At 32.6% G+C, this 23,537-nt stretch overlaps 2 protein-coding genes across 5 annotated transcripts; one reads left to right on the top strand and one right to left on the bottom strand.

Moving 5' to 3' along the window:
• Positions 1–10,031: 10,031 nt before the first annotated feature.
• On the top strand, positions 10,032–15,697 carry LOC120085977 (putative lysine-specific demethylase JMJ16). 4 transcript variants are annotated; one of them, XM_039042339.2, is made up of 10 exons: positions 10,032–10,307; positions 11,199–11,258; positions 11,336–11,613; positions 11,881–11,952; positions 12,066–12,143; positions 12,252–12,764; positions 12,846–13,070; positions 13,424–13,582; positions 13,890–14,261; positions 14,670–15,697. In XM_039042339.2, the coding sequence occupies exons 2-10, from the start codon at positions 11,222–11,224 to the stop codon at positions 15,453–15,455; spliced, it is 2,520 nt and encodes an 839-aa protein (XP_038898267.1). In that variant the 5' UTR covers positions 10,032–10,307; positions 11,199–11,221; the 3' UTR covers positions 15,456–15,697. The 4 variants fall into 4 exon arrangements, with proteins under 4 accessions (XP_038898267.1, XP_038898270.1, XP_038898268.1 ...); XM_039042341.2 differs by having other exon boundaries at positions 10,071–10,307; positions 11,405–11,613; XM_039042342.2 differs by lacking the exon at positions 11,199–11,258 and having other exon boundaries at positions 10,051–10,307; positions 11,405–11,613.
• Positions 15,698–16,145: 448 nt separating this feature from the next.
• On the bottom strand, positions 16,146–20,743 carry LOC120085420 (mitochondrial ATP-independent inner membrane protease subunit 2-like). The gene is made up of 5 exons (XM_039041381.2): positions 20,491–20,743; positions 19,163–19,335; positions 17,370–17,553; positions 16,526–16,632; positions 16,146–16,436 (listed from the first exon to the last, which is right to left on the bottom strand). Exons 1-5 carry the CDS (start codon positions 20,560–20,562, stop codon positions 16,355–16,357), a joined length of 618 nt encoding a protein of 205 aa, XP_038897309.1. The 5' UTR covers positions 20,563–20,743; the 3' UTR covers positions 16,146–16,354.
• Positions 20,744–23,537: the final 2,794 nt, after the last annotated feature.

Below are 23,537 nucleotides of genomic sequence, written 5' to 3'. Positions count from 1 at the left end.
AGTCATTTCAGCTGAAGCAGTGGGAGATGTGAAGTTGTTTTTTTGGACATTCTTTTATCTTGCTCAAGAATGTGTTCTTTGTACCTAAGATGAAAAGAAATTTGATCTCCATTTTCTGTCTTTTAGAGAATATGTACAGTGTATCTTTTAAATGTAATGAAGTGTTTGTTTATTTAAGAGGTATATTTGTTCTACTAGACTTGCAAATAACTTATACATAATACAACCAACGGAAGCAAAAGTCATCTTAAATATAGAGATATTTAAAACGGCTTAAACTCATAATAAAAAGCAGAAAATTTCTCCTAACGCCTATCTTGGCACTTAAGGCTTGGTCACATTAATCTCAACAGGATTGAGAGATTGGTAAAAAACGATCATCTAAATCAGGTTTCCTACCCCAAGTGAATCATGTCTTGAGGGAAAAATGACGAAAAGATCTTTTTCTAACAAAGGTCTTCGTGCCAAAGAACCTCTTGAACTTATACATTCAGACCTTTGTGATCCGATGAATGTTAAAGCACGAGGAGGATATCAGTACTTCGTCAATTTTATTGACGATTACTCTCGATATGGCTATATTTACTTAATCAGTCACAAGTCTGAAACTCTTAAAAAGTTCAAAGAATTTAAGGCTGAGACTGAAAATTAGTTAAGTAAAAGAATTAAAACACTTCGATCTGATCGAGGTGGTGAGTATATGGATTTGTAATTCCAGAACTATTTAGTAGATCATAGAATTTAATCCCAACTCACAGCACCTGGAACACCACAACAAAACGGTGTTTTATAAAGGAGAAATCGAACCTTATTGGACATGGTTCGGTTTATTATGAGTTATGCTCAATTACCTCAATCCTTTTGGGGATATGCAGTACAGACTGCAGTTTATATTCTGAACGTTATTCCATCCAAAAGTATTTCAGAAACACCATATCAATTGTGGAAGGACGCAAAGCGAGTTCATTTTCGTATCTGGGGTTGTCCAGCACATGTGTGGGTACATAATCCTAAAAAATTGGAAACACGTTCGAAATTATGCCTATTTGTAGGATATCCCATGGAAACAAAAAGAGGATACTTTTATGATCCCCAAGAAGATAAAGTGTTTGTATCGAAAAATGCAACATTCTTAGAAGATGATCATATTAAAAATCATCTACCTCGCAGTAAACTAATATTGCAAGAACTGTATAAAGATACTACAGAAAGATCAACAAGATTTATTGATCAAGCTGGTCCATCAACAACGATTGTTGTCCCGCCACGTCCATCCCAAGAGTTGGGAATGCCTCGTCGTATTGGGAGGGTTATTCAACAACCTGAACGCTACATGGGTTTAACAGAAACTCAAAACATCATACAAGATGATGGTTTAGAGGATCCATTAACCCTTAAGAAAGCAATGGAAGATGTTGACAGGGAACAATGGATAAAAGCCATGGACGATGAAATGGAGTCTATGCACTTCAACTCAGTCTGGGAACTGGTAGATCAACCACAAGGTGTTACACCTATAGGTTGTAAGTGGATCTACAAGAGAAAACGAGACCAAACTAGCAAGGTACAGACCTCTAAAGTCAGGCTCGTGGCAAAGGATTTTACCCAAAGAGAAGGATTTGATTATGAAAAAACTTTTTCTCTTGTTTCTATGATCAAATCAATAAGAATACTTCTTGCCATTGCAACATATTATAACTATGAAATATGGAAAATGGATATCAAGACAGCTTTTCAGTTCCAAATGAAAGATTTGAGTGATGCTCAATATGTTCTAGGAATACAGATCTTTCGAGACCGAAAGAATAGAACATTGGCACTGTCTCAAGCATCTTATATTGACAATATGTTTTCAAGGTATAATATGCAAAATTCCAAGAAAGGTTTATTACCTTTCAAGCATGGAATTCATTTGTCCAATGAATAATGTCCTAAGACACCTCAAGAGGTTGAGAAGATGAACAGAATTCCATATGCTTCTGCAGTTGGGAGTTTGATGTACGTTATATTGTGTACACGCCTCGACATATATTTTGCAGTTGGAATTGTCAGCATGTTCCAATCCAATCCTGGACACGGTCATTGGACTGCTGTCAAAATATCCTCAAGTATCTTAGGAGAACAATGGACTATATGCTAGTGTATGGACCTAAGGATTTGATCTTTACAGAATACATTGATTCTGATTTTCAGACTGACATAGATTCCAGGAAATCTACCTCAGGATCAGTTTTCACTCTTAACGGAAGAGCTATAGTTTGGAGAAGCATCAAGCAAAGTTGTATTGCTGACTCTACCATGGAAGCGGAATATGTGACTGCATGCGAAGCTGCTAAGGAAGCAGTATGGCTACGCAAATTCTTAGCTGATTTGGAAGTCGTTCCAAATATGCACCTACTTATCACATTGTATTGTGACAACAGTGGTGCAGTTGCTAACTCAAAGGAACCCAGGAGTCACAAGCGTGGAAAACACATTGAAAGAAAGTACCATCTAATCTGGGAGATCGTATACAGAGGAGATGTACTCGTCACAAAAATAGCCTCTGAAGACAACCTTGCTAATCCATTCACCAAGGCCCTCTCGGCTAAAGTTTTTGAGGGCCACCTAGTTGGACTAGGACACCAAGTAGTGTAATCTAGGGCAAGTGGAAGAATATCTATGGTATTATAGATGCCCTAGTTTATTTTATTTTTTCCATTATGTATCTTAACATTATATTATATATATTTGTTCTCACTAGAGTTGTAGTCCAAGTGGGAGATTGTTGGGAATGTCCTAGAACTTGCAATTCGTGTTAAACATCCTATTTTATCAATAACAATGACTTGTTGATTTTGCATCTTATTATGAAAATCCAATCAACGCATCCTTGGCTATAGTCTGAATACTGCAACTTTATGTAATGACATAAACAAGATCAAGTTGACAGTATATAGCCTAAATGGTCTAATAAATATATGAATGAAATTGGGTATCTCATCCTGATAACACTATTGGATACGACCCACTCTGTAGTTGTTTCAAGAAGTTGTAAGGTGCTACAAACGATGTGATTCACAAATCGTTCATGTTGAGACATGAGAGTGGGGGCATCCTATGCAATGAGTTTGCATATAGATTGGACCACGAAAATAGTCACTTTTCTTTATAACGACCGTTTACTGTTAAAACTGACTATTTCATTTATTATATAACCTAGGTTAACTCGATCTTAATCCTGAGCTAGCTATGAACTCCTGTTTGTTTGGGATTATCCTTTGATCTATAAACGGTGAGAGTAGTCCAATAACACTGCTCAATAAGCTTACTATTTTGGGGATAAGACCGGATGAATAGCTGGGGACATAACCTTGCAAAATGGAATTCACTCCTACCCTATTTAGGGTTAACAGATAGGTTGTTCTCTTAAGTACTGACTCCAGGTCTTGAACAATCGGGGCCTCGCCTTCTCATGATAGAGAAAGGATTTTATCCATAGAGATTATGAATCAAAATTGTTCATTAGAGGATCAATAGGAACTTAAGGAACAAGATGTAATCACAGGGGTAAAACTGTATTTTTTACCTAACTGTGATTACGAACAACCTGTGAAGGATCGACTTACTGATTATGGTTACTAAGTGGACATAATATATCTACAGTGAAGGGAGTTCAACTATGGGCTATAGTGGAGTATCCTATTAGTTAACGAACAGGAGTTAAATCAGACTAATAAGTTTAGCCGATTAGTCTCGAATCGTTGAAGCTCATGATCTGTAGGTCCGCAAGGTCTCTCTACTAGCTCGTAAATGGATAAGCTTTAAAGTAACTTGAGAAATTAATTTGAAATGTTCAAATTAAATGGAACAAGAGAATATATATTTAAATATTATTTAAATATATGAAGATGATTATTGTGCAAAAATTAATTTATGAAATTAATTATAGAAAATCATTTTTCAAATCAAAATAGTTTTGAAATCATTTTGTGATTTTAAAAAGAAAAATGAAAAATGAAAAATGGTTTTTGCATGTTGCACAAAATGGAGAATGAATTTTTTCCATTATCTTCATCTTCATGCTCACACAAAGACTATTATCTTCTCTTCATTAATTCTCCAAGCATGAGCTGCAAGCCATGCACTTCACCTCTTTGCATGTTCATCTGCAATATATAAAGAAGATGAGTCATTTGAGATGAATTAAAGCAGAATTTTTTAGAGAAAAATTACTGTGAGAAGAAACTGTTCTTCTTGTTTGGCTGCTGTGAGTTCTTCATTGTTCTTCACCTTTTCAAGCTGTTCTTGAGTCCCACAACTCTGCCTAAAGTTCCAAGAGGATAATAGGGAAGGCTTTGAGGTGGTTCACGATGATTTCTAGTGAAGACTGTTGTTGTACACTCGGTTTCTTGGAGAGTTCTTCAAAAGTAAGATCTTAAAACCCTCTTTTTAGAAAAACATGCTTTAGTTTCTGCCAAAATTAGTGAATTTGAATGCTTATGGATCATTGATACTTTCACTGCATGTTATTTAACTCTTTCATGATTTGTATCTTTTTAAGTACAATGGTTGAATTCTTAGCCAAATTCTAAAAACAAAAGTAACTTTTTGAAAGCTAGTTTTTTTTTTCCTCAAATTTTGGCTTGGTTAAAAAGTAGGTAACAAAGAAATAAATTTGAAAGTAGAAGTAGTATCCATAGGCTTAATTTTCAAAAACAAAAACAAAAAATAAAATGGTTATCAAACATGATCTTAGTTTTTTGTTTTAGTTTTTGAAAATTAAGCCTACAAATCTCTCTCTCATCCATTGATTTTCAAGTTTTATTTGTTACATTTTAGGAGTATTTGTAAAACCAAACCAGGTTTTTGAAACCAAAATAAGGCCTCAGTTTGATGATCATTTCATTTTTTATTTTTTGTTTTTTACTTTTGAAAATTAAGCTTATAGATACTACGTCTAACTCCAAATTTCTCCTTTATTATCTATTTTTTACCAATGATTTAAAAAACCAAGTTCAAATTTTGAAAACTAAAAATATAGCTTTTAAAACCTTATTTTTGCTTTTTGAATTTGGCTAAGAATTCAACAATTATACTAAGAAAAATGCAAATTATTGTAAGAAATGGGGAGAAAATAAGTTTAATTTTCAAAATCAAAAAACAAAAAACAAAATGGTTACCAAAGAGGGGAGTTTTTTTTTTTTTAAATAATGTTTTTTAATAAATAATGACAAAAATAGGGTTGGAGGGAAACATTTTCTAAGAATAGGTGTTTTGGGAAACTATTGACAAAATTAGGGTAGTGGAATCGAGTATCGTTTAATCCAGTCAGCACCACGTCGACTGACTGATTAACCGTTCAAGCAAACTCGTGGACCCGGTCCACGATTTGCTTATAATTTTTTTCTTTTTTTCTTTTTAAGTTTGTTGGCTATTTTTTTTTTCTAATTGTAAATGTACAACAATATTAAAACTTTAGGAATTGGTCTACAAATTCCTTTATTATTAAACTTAATTATATATTTAATCTACAATGAAAACATCTTGCACTCATATTAAACAAAAATACCATGATATTAAAGAATATTTACAATTAATTCTTTAATTTACAATTTGAAAATGATACAATGTGGGAATACTTTCCCTCCAATTCTATTTTTGTCATTATTTATTAAAAAAACATTATTTTAAAAAAAATTCGAAGAGGGCCTTCATTTTTAAAAAAATGTTTTTGTTTTTGGAATTTGGCTAAGAACACAACTCTTTTACTAAAGAAATATGTAAATCATTGTACGAAACTCAGAGAAAAATAGGCTTAATTTTTCAAAAACAAAAAATAAAAAACGAAATGGTTACCAAACGGAGTCTACATTTTTTTCATATCGAGATCTGGGTCTAATTTCTATTTAGTTTATAAGTTTTAAAATGTTATATTTTTTACCATTAAATTTTGAGTTTAATTGTTATTGAGTACTCATATCTTCAAAATATAAATTCATATATTTAAGTTTTGAGTTCTGTTCTCATTTGATAAGTAGTTAGGTGTTAATTGCCACATACAATTACTATTTACTTATCCACTAAAGTTTCAAAGTTCTCTGATGAATGTGTGCAAAAAATATTTAATTGGACTCCAATTTTTTTTTTAATAAGTCGATGAATTTTACAAACATATATAATATGTTCCTAACATTATACTTTTGTGTTTGATATAACTGGGACATATTTCATATTACTTGCATGAGTATAGTTTTACTAATTAAGATGTTATATCATTCACTATAAAATCAAATGCTCAAATCTCACATTCATATATTATTGAATTAAAGAAAAACTTTAATATTAACATTTTGAAAAGAAAATCAAATATTTGATTCCCACTCCACAACAATACACAAAAGAATCCATAAAATTTTAATATTTTCTTACATCTATAACCAAATTCTATAACCAAAATTTAAGAAATTTATTAGACATATTTTTTTTTTTTTTTTTTTTTTTTTTTTTTTTTTACCTATTTGAACTTTTGAAAAGCAAACTACTTAATTAAATCTCCAACTTCCTAAATATGATTGAAATTGAAATATTTTAAAAATTATCCTGCCACTTTTAAAAGTTTCAATAATGTTCTTAAACTTTAAAAAAATATATTTTTAAACCCCCTCCCTCCCCCCCCCAAAAAAAAAAAACTCTTATCGTTGATGTTAGTATATGGACAAAAACCATTAGCCACTCGAATTTAAAATAGTTATGAACTTTTTAGAGTCATATTAGTATCCTTAAACCTTTAAAAAAAAAAAAAAAACTTTAATAATGTTCTTATCATTAATATAGTCATTTTTTCCATATAGATACCCTCGTTTTTTCTCCTTCATTTGTCCAATCCATTTTTCCTACGTAGGGTTGGCAAAATCCCCTGTGGGGTCAGGTCCTCGCAGGACCCCACTTTGATCGGGACTGAGAATCCTCGATTTGACCGGAGATGGGGTCAAATCGAGGATGGGGTGGGGAAGAGAGGATATTCCCGCCCCAATTAGATTTTTAAATGTATTTTTTACATATATATTAGGTATGTAACTTTTTACATTTAGCATAATTTTTAATTTAGCCCAATCTTAGCTCAATTAAACTGTCCAAACCCAAACCATAGAGAATTTTAGAATTTTTTTTTAAAAAAACAAGTTCTAGTGGGAAAACAAAAGGGGATGGGTAAATTCTCCCATCGAGGACAAGGATGGGGAACCCCTCCCCAACCTTATTGCCAACCCTATTACCAACTCTATCCCTATGGGATTGGAGGCTATGTTGGAACTCGCCTCTAGTGGGTCAACAGATAAGGGATGCAGTGGAGGGAAAAAAATTCCCACAAACTAAACGGGAACGAGAATGAGGAACGCATTTCTCGTCCTTGTTTCTCATTCTGTACCTCGTGTGTGCATGCGTGCGTATATTATTTTAAACTCTTATATATGGATAATTATATTATATGAATAATTATTATGTATGGATAATTAAATAACTTATATGAAATTTAATTTAACCTAATTTAAGAGATTTATGAATCTTTCATTAGAAATTAACCATTTAACTGAGGATTCATAGTGGAAAATAGCTATTTAATTGAATTTTTTCTTATAAAAATCATTTCATTATTTTTTTTCTAAAATGGGTAATTTATGCATCGATCTTTGCAAAATTTTGCATGAATGGAGATCGTAGTAGAGGCAAGTCATCCTATCTTTAACTCCTCCACTAATTTCCTCAACTACCAAACATAACCCAAAATTTTAAGTTAAAGCATAAATAATCACAAAATCTAACAAATTGTCAAAATCAAAATTTCTCCTTAAAATTCAACCAAAAAAAAAAAAAAATCACCAAAATAGAAAAAGTCAAGAAAAGGATATCATATTTGGTCACAGGGAACCTTCTTACATGGTCATGCGAAAAGATGAATTTGTACTACAATAAGGATTAATAAACTTTTTATCTATGCAAATTTAATAACGCACATATATTTTTTTCTCTTACTGGTTGTCTTTAAAATTATGATCTAAATTATCAACGTGCCTCTCTTTATATGTATTAAACTCAAATGGCATAGTAACTCATACTTAACTACTAACGTACAACAACTGTTGAAACATTTAAGTCTTAAGGTTTAGAGATAATAAGGGAGTGTTAGGTCATATCTTGAAGAAGAGGACAAATAGGAAATGGACCAGGGAGGTGAATATAGATAAATGATTTCCATCCTTATATTAGGTGTAAAATCTTTATTCAGCATATTTTAAAAGGTTAATGATATTAAATGCATTTTTTTTTTGAAGATTTAGACCTAATTTTTAAACGAGGTACAAAGGATTTCTACCTATATAATAATGGTAAAGTGTATTTTTTTAAACATATTTTTGATATTATTGAAACTTTGGAAAGTTGTAGAGATATTTTATAAACAAAATAAGACGTTGAGTTGAATTCATATGTCTGGAGTTTATATGTTTGTGAAGTTCATACGTTTGCGTTCGGGGTGTTTGGCGTGCTAAGTTAAGTTCATATGTTACGAGTATCTAGTGCAGTTTTCTAAAATAAATCATATGTGTTTTATAGTGATTGTTTTTGTTTGGATTTTTTTTATTTAATAATTCTACATTTTTATTTTTGTTTTATTATTTTTTTAAGTACACGTGTATGGTTGAGAGTTTGGGGTAAATTTGGATTTATATTGTAAATGAAATACCCAAAATATAATTGTATTATAATGACCCCTATTAATGGTCATGTTATATGGTTGACACAAAAAATATGTAACAAAGGTCTCAATATCCGCCCAATTATATGAGACAAAAAAAATTATATATGATATGGGCTAACAAATGACCAAGTTCACTTGGAAAAAAAAAAAAGAAAAAAAAAAGAAATTACATAAACTTCTGACTCCAGACTTCAGTTCATACTTATCTTTTTGTCCTGGTACGAGCTTTTTCTGAATTAATTCGATATAAAAAAAGTGTTTTTCAAAAAGTTATTTTCATTTAAACACTTTTAATAAAAATTATACTCATGTGTTTGACAACTATTTCTTAAAAATATTTTTAAGATAACATTTATTGATGTTTTATAATCATCAAAATATATTTTTAAATCAATAATTATGCTTAAGCTCTAAATTAAGATTTTATTGAGGATTTTATATCAAAACATCAACAAATTTTTAAATTAATAGTCATGCTTAAGCTCTAAATTAAGATTTTATTGAGGATTCAATATCAAAACGTAAAAAAAAAAAATTAAATTAATAGTTATGAAGCTCTAAATTAAAATTTTATTGAGGATTCTATATCAAAACATCAAAAAAAAATTTAAATTAATAGTTATACTTAAGCTCTAAATTAAGATTTTATTGAGGATTTTATATCAAAATGTCAATAAATTTTTAAATTAATAGTTATGCTTAAGCTCTAAATTAAGATTTTATTGAGGATTCTATATCAAAACGTCAAAAAAAAAAAAATTAAATTAATAGTTATGCTTAAGCTCTAAATTAAGATTTTATTGAGGATTCTATATCAAAACGTCAAAAAATAAAATAAAATAAATTAATAGTTATGTTTAAGCTCTAAATTAAGATTTTATTGAGGATTCTATATCAAAACGTCAAAAAAAAAATTTAAATAATAGTTATGCTTAAGCTCTAAATTAAGATTTTATTGAGGATTCTATATCAAAACGTCAACAAAATTTTAAATTAATAATTATGCTTAAGCTCTAAATTAAGATTTTATTGAGAATTCTATATCAAAATATCAACAAATTTTTAAATTAATAATTACAGTTAAGCTCTAAATTAAGATTTTATTGAGAATTCTATATCAAAATATCAACAAATTTTTAAATTAATAATTATGGTTAAGCTCTAAATTAAGATTTTATTGAGATTCTATATCAAAACGTCAAATTGTATTTTCTATAATTTAGTTATTATTATTATTATTTTGTTTCGGATTTTTCCTTAAAAAAAAAGTGTTGCGCATTAATAATTTATTTTTGTTGACAATATTTGGGGTTAACCATCTGAAATCTTCTTCAATCTATCGTTCTTAAAAAAGAAAAAAAGAGAAACTTTTAATTACGTTCTCGTTAATCGACGACAACATTTCTGGAACAATCGACTGTTTTGTTCCACTGTTTGCTTTCTCAGTTCCTCTGACAGATCCCCAGAAACCCTAGCTCCGGCTTTGAGTTCTTCAGCGTTTTCAAGCTCTACGTCATCTGCAAACCACCTCATCTCCATCCAAAATCTCTATCCATTTGAAGTTTCACAGGTAAAACCGCAAGAAGTTCGCGCGTGATTTATAGTTCTCTTCTATCTGTTTCTATTGATGACAATGTTAAAACTGTTCTAGTTTTAAATCCCTACATTTTGTTTCGTTATCTGATTTTCTTGTATTATGTTCTGTTTTGGGTGCATTTCCTTTTGATTCCCTGAATTCTGTGTAATTGTGTTCACTGTGCATGCTTTCTTCTCCTTGCATCTTGTTTCTGTGTGATTTTGTTAAACAGGTTTAAATCAACAGTTTTTTTAATTCATTATCGTAATGGGGTTACAAAAGAATGAAAACTTCACATCAACTATGAAAACCAGCAAACCACAAATCTCTGTTGGATACCCATATAACGAGTCGAATTTATTTGGGTAGGTCCTCAAGCTTTGAACTCATAAGGCCCTCTGAGGTTTACTTTACGAGTTTATCTGGTTAGGTCTTGGTTTTCTCCGATCTGTTGTTTGTTTTAAGTGTCTCTTTTAAGTCGGTTAGTGTTTTTAACGGAGTCTGCTACTAGAAGGAAGGTAGGGAGTGAAATCTAATTTTTACTAGCATAGTCATTAGATATAAATTAGTGCCTTGTAATTCCAAATCATCCAATGGGTCTTTTTTTTTCCATCAAGGCCATCATTCATGTGCTCAGGTTCTAAAAGGAACGTAGGTAATTAATATTATCGTGTCGGTGGAACTAATTTGAATGGATGACGTCTAGTTGGTGTACCCTGAACCTTGCTTTTAACTTTTATCTCTGGATTTCAATTACCAAAAAGTTTTCGCATCCTTTTAGATTGGAGCCTTTCTTTTTTGTATAGTTAGCAAAGTATTGTTTCTCATTTGGAGGAAGAAAAGAAAACTCACTCCACTTATTTATTATCTTTTGGGCTATTGCAGATGACGCTTTTAGAAAAGTGAAAATGGTACAGATCTGCACTATTAAACAAACTGTAGCGGGTAGGGACTTTAACCATGATTTCATGTTAATTTTCCTGTTGTCCTAATCTCACCTCAGTCACCCTCTCCTTAATCAGGAATTATGGACGAAGATTGTACAACAAATTCATTGAACCAAGGAGTTGAAAATTTATTGGCTTCCCCAGGTTTTATTTCTCGACGATCCTTCAGGCTGAGGAGGGTGGAGCAAAATGCAAATGATGATTCAATTAAAACAAAGAAAACTGGAAAAGGGACTTTGTCCGGGACAAGTGATGGTGAAATGATGGCGGCAGCTTGTAGACAGAGACCATGGATACTATTTGACCAAAACAAGGAGGATTCTTTGGAGTTTGAACCTATGGAGCATGATGTGGTGAATATGTTTGCTTTGCTTTCAATTATTTTGTTCTTTTCATTGTATTCTCCTTTTAGAGTAAAACGTTTCACTTAATATTAGATGTTTGGTACCTTTTCTCCAAAATTTTAAAAAATATAACGTTTCAATGATCTTAAAAAACATGTAGGATAGTAATTATTTTAAACCTACCAGTGATTACTAATTTTGAACATTATAATGAAAAGTAGCTGCTATATATCAATAACTCAGTATAGACTCTTCCATTTTGTGTAATTGATCCAGAACATCCCTCCACAATCTGACCTTCCAAAAGGGGTAGCTCATGGATGTCCAGAATGCAGTAACTGTCAGAAGGTTGACCTCAATCCACTGGTTGAAACTTGAATGAAATCTGTTTTGAAAATTTTTATGAACTTTACAGCACCAAACCACTATATGCTAAAGTCCGTGTTAACATTCTGGAATAGGTCACTGCAAGGTGGCGTCCAGATGATGCAAGATCAGATATTCTTGAAGAGGCTGCTGTTTTTTATCCAACAGAGGAGGTGTTGAGCTGTAATGAATGAAATTTACCTATTTCACTGTTTATTCTTAGTTCATGTGCTTACTATGTGCCAAAAGGAGTCTTTACATACTGAAAGTTGTTCCTGCAGGAATTTGCAGATACACTTCATTATATAGAAAGAATACGTTCAAGAGCAGAGTCATGTGGAATCTGCCGCATAGTTCCTCCTCCATCATGGTTGCCTCCATGTCTTTTGAAGGAAAAGGAAATTTGGGAAAATTCTCCTTTCTTAGCCCACTATCAGCGGATTGATGGGTTTCAAAAGACTTGTGCACGTGATCAATTTTCTAACCATAGTGGAGACGTGAAGAATAAGAGGAGAAGGTTAGAGTATGAGTATGGTAATAGATGTTTGATGGATCCCGATGAAAGTTGTGGTAGTGATAAGAAAGGCCCAAACTCAGAACTTGGTCGAGAGTTTACTCTAAAAGCTTTTAAAAGTTATGCAGATGACTTTAAATCCCAGTATTTCAGCAGTGGAAATAAGGTCACAAATACAGAAACAAAGTCATCCATGCTTCAAGAGCAGTGGGAACCTTTGGTGGATCAAGTAGAGGGTGAATATAGACGCATTCTTGAGAATCCAACCGAACAAATTGAGGTAATAGAGATTACAGATTTTGATTCCGAATTTCTTCAGTCAGATAAGCTTTTGCTGATCCTTCTGTATGATTGTTTTTAGGTGCTATGCGGTGATAGTTTGGGTACCCTTTCACTGGGCAGCGGATTTCCATCTTCATCCAGTCTTTGGACTGAAACTGGTCATGTTGATCATATGGACTCTGGATGGAACTTAAATAATTTACCTAGACTACCTGGTTCACTTCTTTCTTTGGATAGCTTCAGGACATGTTCTATTTTGTTGCCCCAAGTGTGCGTGGGAATGTGTTTTTCTACAGCTTGTTGGGTAAGATTACCAAAATTTCTGTTTAAGTAAAGGTTACCTTCTTTAATTATTTGTTGGACTAACATAACTCTTGATGTTTTAGTTTTATTCGAAGAGCAGGGATTTCATACCCTTTTTTTTCCTTGAAGAGAGTTCCTAGTCCTTTAATTGTTGCTCATACTCTTTTATTCAATTAGTACTTGGTTTTGTTTGCTGTTGGGTGAAGAAAAATAGAAATGACTTCTTATGGGACATATTGAGCAATCATGCCAACTGGAAGTACTTTTTTATTAATGTCTGTACTTATTGATATAGTTGTACATCTCGAGGAATAATGTATGTTGTTGCACTTTTTTCCCCTATTTTAAAAACAGCGAGTTGAAGAACACCACTTACCTTTGTTATGTTACTTGCACTTGGGAGCTCCTAAAATATGGTATGGCATTCCAGGAAGATACATTGATAAATTTGACGTAGCCATGAAGAGCCTTCCAGAATTTTTTGTGGAACAGAAAAGGTCTCATAGAGGAATGGTATGCCATTTTCATGTCCATCATTCAAGAAGACTTTGTATTGGATTTTTGTTAAGTTCTATCTATTTATACCATTTTGTTATATAAGACCGCATTCGTGAATACTTTTTCTCATAATTTGGCATATTTCATGGTATTTCGTGCTACAGTATTATTATACAAGTTCATTTTCAAACCTTTTTAATTTACTATTCCAGATAACAAGACGGTGTAATTTAAAGTATGATTTATTCATACCAGTACTTGATAAAATGGGTAGAGCATGCACCTACTCGAAGATTCACGTTTCAATTTCTTGATAACACAGGTCAGTCAACCATCAATTGCCACATTGAAGAGAGAAGGCATACCAATTTACCGTTGCATTCAAAATCCAGGAGAGTTTGTTCTCGTCTTTCCAGGAGCATGTCATTCGGGGTTTAACTGTGGGTTTAGTGTTACCGAGGAAGCAAATTTTGCTCCTCTTGACTGGTTGCCTCACGGTTATATTTCTACGGAGCGGTACTCTGTAGAGAGAAGGAAGACGTTGATATCCTTCGATAGGCTGTTGCTTGGAGCAGCCATTGAAGCTGTGAAGGCACAATGGGAACTCTCATTATGTAGGAAGGAGGAAACTAAAGATAATTTACGATGGAAAAATGCCTGTGGAAAGCATGGGATATTAGCCCAGACAATCAAGGTATGCTCGCTATCTCCACCTCACCAAATTTTACTTGCTTAAAGTTCTTCGTGGGTATCAATTTGTTTGGAAAAGTTTCCTTTTCAAGTCATACATACCTTTCAAAAAAAAATCTAAAGACTCGTATCCGAAGGCTCTCTGGAACTTCCTCTTGGTGGAATTATACTCGCAGGAAATTCTTTTATAACTACAACTTTTCCACGATTCTTAACTACTGGAAAGCTTTCTTGTAGTTCTTTTGTGGTGATAGACATATAATATGCTTCTAGGGTATGCATTTCTATTTTATAACAAACGAGCTTGGATTAAAGAAAAGAGAGAGAAAACAGCCTTAGGGGCCAAGGTAGAGATAAGTGGCTGAAATTTTCCTTATAAAAACTGTTCAACCCTGATCTTCCTTTTGTACAGTCTCGCATCAGAAGTGAAAGTCTCAGGAGGGAGTATCTGACAACCGCTTCACAGACGCGAGAAGTAACTGAAAGTTCTGATGCCGTCAGGAAGTACAAATGCAGCATTTGCCTATGTGATTTACACTTGTCTGCAGCTGGTTGTTCATGTTCTGCTGATAGGTACTCTTGTTTGATTCACGCTAAGCAACTCTGTTCTTGTGCTTGGAGCAACAAATTCTTTGTCGTGCGGTACAAAATGGACAACTTAAATCTTCTTCTTGAGGCTTTGGAAGGAAAATTAAGTGCAGTCTACAAATGGGCCAAAGAGAATCTTGGACTGGCTGTGCATTCTTACAAGAATAGTTCATTGCAATCTCAGCCTGCTGATACACCCCAATCTTCAGAAGGGCATCAATCTGAGGATGCAGGATCTTCGAATGCCGTTAATAACTCGATCAATAGAATTAAGGCAGAGATAAAGGCGCGTCTTCTCCAAGCGAAAACCTTGAAGAATATGAAAGGAAGTGGAGGGGTAACAGAATCCGTGGATGCAGTTAAAGACAATGGTATTGTTACGAATACGGATTCGAGAATTTCAGCAGAAAAAACTGCATCGAAGCTACAGCCAGTGTGTTCGAATGAGCTCAAAGGAAAAGAGCGTACGTCAACCCAAGCAGTAGTTTTAAATGGAAGAGGAGATGATTTAATCTTTTCACTCAATTTGGAGTCTTCTGAAATTTTACCTGAGAGCTCGGTCTCAAGCTCCTTGGAATCCGACAATGACTGGTCAGATTCTAGTTTTTAAATGAATGAAAAAGGACAATGTTCCACGGTAGATAGTTGAGCTAGATTGTAGAACGGCAATGATTTTCGGTTGGGGCGACATTGAAGGTGCAGAATAGGGCATAAATTTTTCATTTTTAAATGCATAAAAAATTAAGCGATTCTTGTGTACTCGGGGAGAGAATTTATCAACACATGCTGTCTGGTTTAACAATTAATTTCGTTTGCAATTCTATAAAGAAATAGGTTTTTTTAGTTTCTAAATTTTGATTTGGATTTTGAGAATATTACTAGAAAGTGAACATCAAATTTCAAGGTTAGAATTAATGGATTGAAATAGTATCTATAAGCTTAGCTTAACTTTTTTGAAAAAAGTTGATGAAATTCCATTTGCTAGTTTGGCCTCTGAGTTAATTTTTTGTTTCTCAACTGTCTTAGCTGATTGTATTATGGGAGTGCTTTTGAATTAAAGCACCCAGTAAAACCGATTCAATCATATACAATTTTACTCGAATTATTTTGGTTGTATGGTTTAATACTTCGAAAATTGCTTTGGACTGATAAAATTAATTGTAGTCATTGGAATTGAAAACTGAACTCTTTTGAACTCCCTATTCATTTTCAATTGCATGAGATAGGTATTTTCATTAATCACATTGCATTTTTACGGCTTTTCCTTCTTATTATAGTACTAAATCTCCAGGCAGGCTAATGAAAAGTTAAGTGGATCAGTAATCATATTATTGCTTTTTTTCAGAAAGACACAAGTAAACCTGAATATAGGTAAAAATCTTATGGATGTTTTATCAACTATTGATTAGAAACAAATTGGAACTCAATATCCCCAAATCCATTGAAAAATTTGGAGTTCATCTGCAATGGAAAAATTGACTACATACACAGTCCAAAACCAGATCTCCTTCAGGCCTTGTGATTTTTCGCCATCTCATCAACATCCAGTTCGATTTCCAGTATTGGCGAATCCCTTTTCATGCTAAAATTACTGGTGAAAACAAACATGGCTCAGTCAGTCCCAAGAAAACTTTTTTTTTTTGTAATATAGAGTAGACTACTCAGTGAATAGTGGCTAACCTGTTCTGCACCGGGCCATGATCAACTGCTGTGCGTAGGCAATATATGGCTCTGCCTACAATGTCTGACATCGAAACTGGACCAAATGTTCGACTGTCGTACGCTTCCTGTCAAGGGTAATAAGAGGAAAAAACAAAGTTTAGTTTTGTGATGAAGATTACAAGACTTAATTTGATCATACACAATACAAGCAAACCGTAGATGCCTGTCAATTTGAATCAAATTTTGACGAACTTTCCTTTAACAAATAAGCCGTTTGCTTGGAAAATAACGAACAAAAGGACGAGCAATACTATATATTTGTCTTCCTAAACCTCTTCAGATTTTCTAAAAACAAACTGTCCCCAGAAAGTTACCTACTTAGAAACTGCAGTTCCAAACTATCTTTTGTACGTTTTTCTTTTTTCAAGAAAGAAGAGTTTTTTCCATAGAACACTGACTAGAGTGCATAAAGTTCATAAACTGAAATGGAATGTCTGGCAGTTTAAGAAATATCAAAGAACACAAAAAAGAGCGCTCAAATATTTTTTGGCAAATAGCGTGAAAGGGCAAAAAGGGACTAAAATCACAAAAGACCGAAAATGTGATTGAAAATTAACAAAAGGAGGAAAGGTTTATAAGTATTTATAGGATGATGTTGTGGCGTTAGCTGCTCCTAAAATTCCATAAATTAAAAATAATGATAATAAAAAATAAAACTAAACCAAAAAGGTATAATCTAGAGCAAAAAGGTACAACCATCATAGAGAAACCAATACCAATTGCTGAGGAAAAAACTATGTACAGTATAAGATGATGACTTCAACTATCTACAGCAGAATTATGGTGATTGTCATTGTCATACCTTCGGCTTCAATTTCTCATTATCTGCCAACAACCAGCACTGTTCCTTCTCAAGTACGAAAGGCTCATCATTTTCATCTGTAGACAGCATTTCATGCCCTTCAACTGCAGCCAATCTTCTCACGAGATAGTTTTCTGGTTTCTCTGGCTCCTTCACTACCACGACATCTCCAACAAAAACACTCCTGTGAAAAGAAAAACATATATCAGCTGTTAAAGTAAGAGAGTTGGTAACAATTATAAGCTAAAATATCTAGCATTAAACAAATATCTCTAAATTACAGGCTATAAGAAACATATGCATTATAAACCATAAACAGTTCTCATTCATTATTCTACTGTTTGACAGCGCCTCATAACATGTACACCAATAGGAAAGTTCTTGGTTATAAGAGGTTTGTGAAGTTTAAAGAGGAAAGTGTTCAGCCAGTTCTCTTCGGGGAAGATGCTTGGGCAGGGGAAACACCTTTGTCTTCCCTCTTTCTTGAGTTTTATGCCTCGTCCTCTAAAAAAGAGGCATTTCACTACCGATTGTTAGATTGATGATCCAGACATGGGATCTGGCTAAAAACTAACTTGTTATGCCCGTAGCATTTTGGCACATCCAAACTGAAAAATTCTGCTTGCAACCTTAATGAAGTTGTGATTTTGAGAAACTTGTCCACTTATGATGAGAACCTTTTGAACTTCATTTAAAATCAATCTACAAGAACTTCACAAAGAAAATATGATGCGGACTCAGAAAAGGTAAGCTTAGATGAAATCTAAATATGGTGACAAGAATCTCCTTTTTCCACCAAATAATGTCGGCTAGGAAAATGGAGAACTTGAACTCTAAATTTCTCTCTACTTGAGGGAATTCCATGGTCTCTAATGGAGAAAATGGGAGAAGCTACAGAGTGGTTCTTTCTAATTTGTCTTGAATCCTATTTCCACCAAGGATGGAGGTTGCCTTGGGAGACCTTTAGCTAAAGAGGAAATCAAATAAGCAGTGGATAGTTTTGGTGATAAGAAAGCTTCTAGATCATATAGAATATAGATATAATGGATAATTTGGGTGATGAGATTAACAAAGCCAGCCCAAATATGTAACCAATTCCTTACTAGTGACTAATATGCCCTTAATACCCTAAAACTATTTTTAACAACTACAAAAGTATTCCTACCATCATCCTCAGGTGCACTCAAGAATTGATGGTTAAAGGCTATACTCCTTGGAGATTTAAAAGTTGTAAGGTGAAATGGTCAAATACGTATATGTTTTGCTCTCAACTATTTGGTTAGACTGTAGAAACGTGATCTTTCAAGAGGAAGAAGATATTGAATATATGAACTGCCACTTTTATGCCATTAGATGTACAAAGAATAAATTAGAAACTATTTCTGGACCATCGATCAAACATGGAATAATTTCTATCAAGAAGAGAAGACCATCGATCAAACATGGAACATAGATTTACTTTATTCTTCCCTGCATGTATAGAAATTAAATAATTTCTCTTTCCATCTTGTAGAACAATTGGACCCAATCTGTCTTTGAATTATATTCTTGTTTCTTAATGAAGTTTGTTTCTTGCCAAATAATAACAATAATCACTGAAGTACAAAAAAGTAGAGTAGAGGACTGGCTTCACTTTATTCAGATGATCAAATTTAGTTGAGGTGATAAATTAGAACTAAATCAGAAGGACCAAACTAGTAAGAATTTTAAAGCTGTTACAGAAATAGGAAACTGGTGTTGCAAAAAAACAAATAGATTTTTCATCCTAAGAGGAAGAGTAAGACGATGTTTACGTTGGATCTGCAGTAGGTAATTTGCGTACGAGAAGTGTCCCCCCCGCCTCACCTACAGTTGGGGCCATCTCCACTCCCTTAACCCAGTGCAGGTATGTGAGCTTTCCCTGAAGTAAATTCTTCCAAACGGCATCACCTACTTCTTTGTCAGTAATTTGACCTCCTTTATAGTTCTGCATCAGAGTAGAGATTCTTCTTGTCATTGTTTATATAAAATAGTTGAAAGGTTTAAATGGTCAAGACATCTCTACTTTGTCATCTCTACTTTTTTTCTCGCACACTCAAAGCCAGAAAAGATAACAAAAAACCTCCCTGTCTTCAACTTACATTAAAATAATAATAATAATAGAAATGGAGAGTAATTGAAAAAACATAAATAACTGAGTACTACAACAGAAGGCCAAGAAGTGAAGAAACTAAGTATGTGCAGAAAACTGGGAAGAATTACTCTTTCAATTTGAAAGACTCGTATAATTTCTTAAGGAGTAATTTTATTTGAAAGAAAGAAATAAATCATATTTTCTTTGAAAGAAAGAACTAGCAGCAATGTAGGGATGATGTCCCTTGAGAAAAGTTCAAAATCTACCCCAAAACACAATTAAAATTTCCTCACAAACCTGCCTCATCAAAGGGCAGTAAATTTATATATTTATATATATATATACTGCAAATTTCCCCACTCAGCCTATGAATGAAAACCAACATGGCTAGACGCAGACATGAATAAGTTGAAACTAACAAAATTAAACGTTCTCTGCATATCATATGAAAGAATTTAACTCTACGCGAAATCTTTTCTTGTACAATGCACTTACTAATTTACCCTTCCTTGACAGGCAAATGGTAAATGACAATCGACATGAGTTATTCATAAATCAAACTAACAAAGCAAGAATTAACATTAAAGAAGTAGCCATTCAAGAAAAAACAAATCAAACACCATCCTACTGATTCTTCAGTAAAGAATATGGGACTGCAATAACGTACCAATAACCTTCAAAAAATTCAGTAAGGATACACATAAATTGCCAAGAACTTACAAACGATGAACAAAACCAGAAAACGCATTACTGATCGAAAACCAAAACCAACAAAGTCGAGAAATACGAAATGAAATTCCAAGAACGCATATCTAAAACTTCATAAAACGAAAATCCCAAAGTCCAATGACAAAAACAGTGCAAGAAATTATGTGATTAATCTAAAGATATTACGATAATGTTCGAATGATCACAACAAGGAACAACAAATGAGGCAAAAACAGAGCGATTGAACAAAAACCCATGTAGGAAATTGAAGAATAGGGTTAAAGAGAGAAAGTGAAAGACCTTCCAACTGAGAGAGACGGAGTATTCAAGCTTGTGGGCTATGTAGCGGAACCAGGTTGAGAGAGAAGCCATTTCAAGAAGCAAAATTCAAATCGAATGAATGCTATGAAGAAATTTGATGCATAAACTGTGTTCCTAAAACCCAAGAAATGAAAATCTGCCACTCTACTGCGTTTCAAGTTTTTCCTTAACGTGAAAAATGAAAGAAACAAGATAGTTAAATCATATAAACCCCTCTATGCTGAGACTTTTTTCGCTTTTTTTCATCCTTTATTTTAATATTAATAATTAAAAAACAGTTAATTAAAAATTTAGTCCTTTTAATTTTTATGGATTTGATTATTTGGTTTTTAAATATTTAATTTTATGTTTAGAATGTAATTTTCAATTTTATATGTAATAGATCTTTGATGTATTCGAGTTTTTTTTTTTAAATTAATAAATAATTAATCTATTAAATATAAGATTAAATGGTGAAAATCCTTGCTTGATTCTAGATTTTGGGTTTAGTTTCCTTACAAGAAAAAATATATCAAAATTTTAGGTTAAATTGAAAATTTAATCCCTACGATCTGGACAAAGTTAGAATCTGGTCCTTACGATTAATGATTGGAATTTATACAAGTGTCATTGGTAGACCCTACAATAGGGAGATAACCATTCGAAAAGGTACTTTTGACATCCATTTAAATAGTTTTAATTTAGTAGACACAACATTTCAAGTTAGTCTGATAGTTTTAAGCCTGATATTTGGTTCCTAAGTTTTAAAACGTTATACATTTTCAATTTGAGTCTTTAGGTTTCAAAATGTAAATTTTTATTTTTATTTAGTTCGTAAGTTTCAAAATGTTATAATTTTACCTTTAAAATTTGACTTATGTTTCAATTTAATCCCTAAATTTCAAGATTTACAATTTTAATCCCGATTTTTCATCAAATGCTCATTTTTTGTCCTCAATGTTAGTCTATTAATTAATTTAAAAGAATTAAAAAAATTTATAAAATTGAGATTATTAAACACTTTTTAAAGTTTATGGGTCTATTTGATACGTAATAAAAGTTCAAAAATTTATTAAACGTTTTAAAAGTTCACGACCAAATAGATTTGAATGGTAGAAGTGAATAAAAGGGCAAATGTTTTGAATCTTCTCCTTCCCTTATGATCATTTCCTTGCATAATTGAAACTTTCAACAATTTAAGAGCTAAACAAATTTATAACCTAAGTTTATAGACTATAGAGTAAATTTGTAAATGTGACATGTTTATTAGACAAATCTTCCCTTTGGCCTAATTTTGTATAGTAAATACCTTACTTCCTAACCAACCACTATAATGGTTGAACTAGCACCTAAAACCTATTTTTCTAACAAGGGAAGGAATTTACAACAATCTCCCTACATCAAAGATATGAAATTAATAATAAACCCTATTACTCTATTTTAGTATATACTTCATAAAAAATTTAATTACCACTCTGATATAAATAATTTAATTATCACTTTAGAGATTTAAATCTCCATATTTCTATCTGTTATACTGTTTGGGACGTTGAGTTAAGATGGGATGTCTAGAGTTCATATGTCTGTGGAGTTCATATGTCTGTGTTTGGGGTGCAGAATGAAGGAACTCCTTTTACAGAGAACCTTTGAGTGGAAGCGGATCGTCCAAATCCCATTGTGAATGAACTCATACATTTACAGTCATATAGAACATATTATGCATAAAACTTAAATTACAACATGCTTTCGAAATAAAAACAAAAATTAATATATTATACCTTTGAAAAATCGTTCTTCAAGTTAATCCCTCGATCGTTCACGAACGTATCAAACAACACGATCTCCCTCGAACAAGCAACAAGCAGCAACTCGATCCTTGAACCAACCGAACACTACCACTTGTTGACCTTGGTATTCTCGGTATGAGAATCCAAGAGTGGCAGACTCTGGCTAATTTTGGTTAGAGGGGAAGATTGGAGTTTAGGAGGAAGACGATCATGTAGTAAACAACACTATCATGTAGACGAATTAGTCTATCGCATAGATTTCCTACTCGATCGTTTAGTCTCTCAAGTGATCGTATAGTAAGACTTTCTTACTCTATTAGTAATTCCTTGTTTTTCGTTCACTTAACCTTGGAATAATTAAAACAATTTCATTTATCTCAATTTGCCATAAAACCGTATATCTACCAACTAAGGGTGGTTGTTGAGAAAGAAAAGATAATTATTATATAATTAATAAATTATAAATAAATATGATAAATAACTTATCATATTGTATTTATAACTTATAGTTTTAATATTGCATCATATACAATATACAAACAATAGTTCTTTTTCTCTATTTTATGGCATTTAATATAAATCATATTTATACTAAATTTAATAACTATGAATCTTATTCATATAAAATATATTTGAATCATATTCAAATATTAGTTCCTCCAATTAAACAATAATGTATCAAATACATTATATCAATTATATCATATATACTTGAATTAATTTAATTATATCATATATAATGAAATTTCCTCTTATTAATTTGAACATTTCAAATTAACCCAAAAACTGATTCTCAACTTAAATCCATTGAGCTACCAGGGGGATCTTATGGACTTATAACCAATCAACAGTACGATGATCCTTCACAAATCGCTCCAACGGTATGTGAATAACTAATTAAACTCTTTAATCACATTATCCACCATTCGTTAACTGCCGGGCACTCCACTAAAAACCGATAGTTGCACTTTTCGTACTACATATATTTTTGTATCTATGGGATATAACCAATCAACAGTACGATGATCCTTCACAAATCGCTCGTAAGCATAGTTGGGTCAAATTACCGTTTTGCCCCTATAGTTACATCTAACTCCTTAAGTACCACTGATCCCTCTAATGAACAATATATCATAGTCCCACTATGACTAAACTCCTCTCAGGCCAAGAGAGGGTTGGCGCCAAATTATTCAATAAATTAGCCCTTAAGGGAGCAATTTATCTACTTACCCTTGCTTTGAGAAAGGAGTGAATTCCATC

Source organism: Benincasa hispida, chromosome 9 (assembly GCF_027475165.1).
Source record: "Benincasa hispida cultivar pf3 chromosome 9, pf3_genome.v1.1, whole genome shotgun sequence".
Taxonomy (NCBI): Eukaryota; Viridiplantae; Streptophyta; class Magnoliopsida; order Cucurbitales; family Cucurbitaceae; genus Benincasa; species Benincasa hispida.
The sequence above is the reverse complement of the archived record's forward strand: the minus strand, read 5'-3'. Positions and strand labels throughout refer to the sequence as shown.

Excerpts from the sequence above, each read along its gene's own strand:
- LOC120085977 (XM_039042339.2), top strand. The coding sequence starts at position 11,222 with ATGGTACAGATCTGCACTATTAAACAAACTGTAGCGG. Across the intron at positions 12,144-12,251 it reads TTTTTTATCCAACAGAGGAG|GAATTTGCAGATACACTTCA; the intron begins GTGTTGAGCTGT and ends TTGTTCCTGCAG. Across the intron at positions 12,765-12,845 it reads ATCCAACCGAACAAATTGAG|GTGCTATGCGGTGATAGTTT; the intron begins GTAATAGAGATT and ends GATTGTTTTTAG.
- LOC120085420 (XM_039041381.2), bottom strand. The coding sequence starts at position 20,562 with ATGGCTTCTCTCTCAACCTGGTTCCGCTACATAGCCCACAAGCTTGAA. Across the intron at positions 19,336-20,490 it reads CCGTCTCTCTCAGTTGGAAG|AACTATAAAGGAGGTCAAAT; the intron begins GTCTTTCACTTT and ends ACTCTGATGCAG. Across the intron at positions 16,633-17,369 it reads ATGAGAAATTGAAGCCGAAG|GAAGCGTACGACAGTCGAAC; the intron begins GTATGACAATGA and ends TACCCTTGACAG.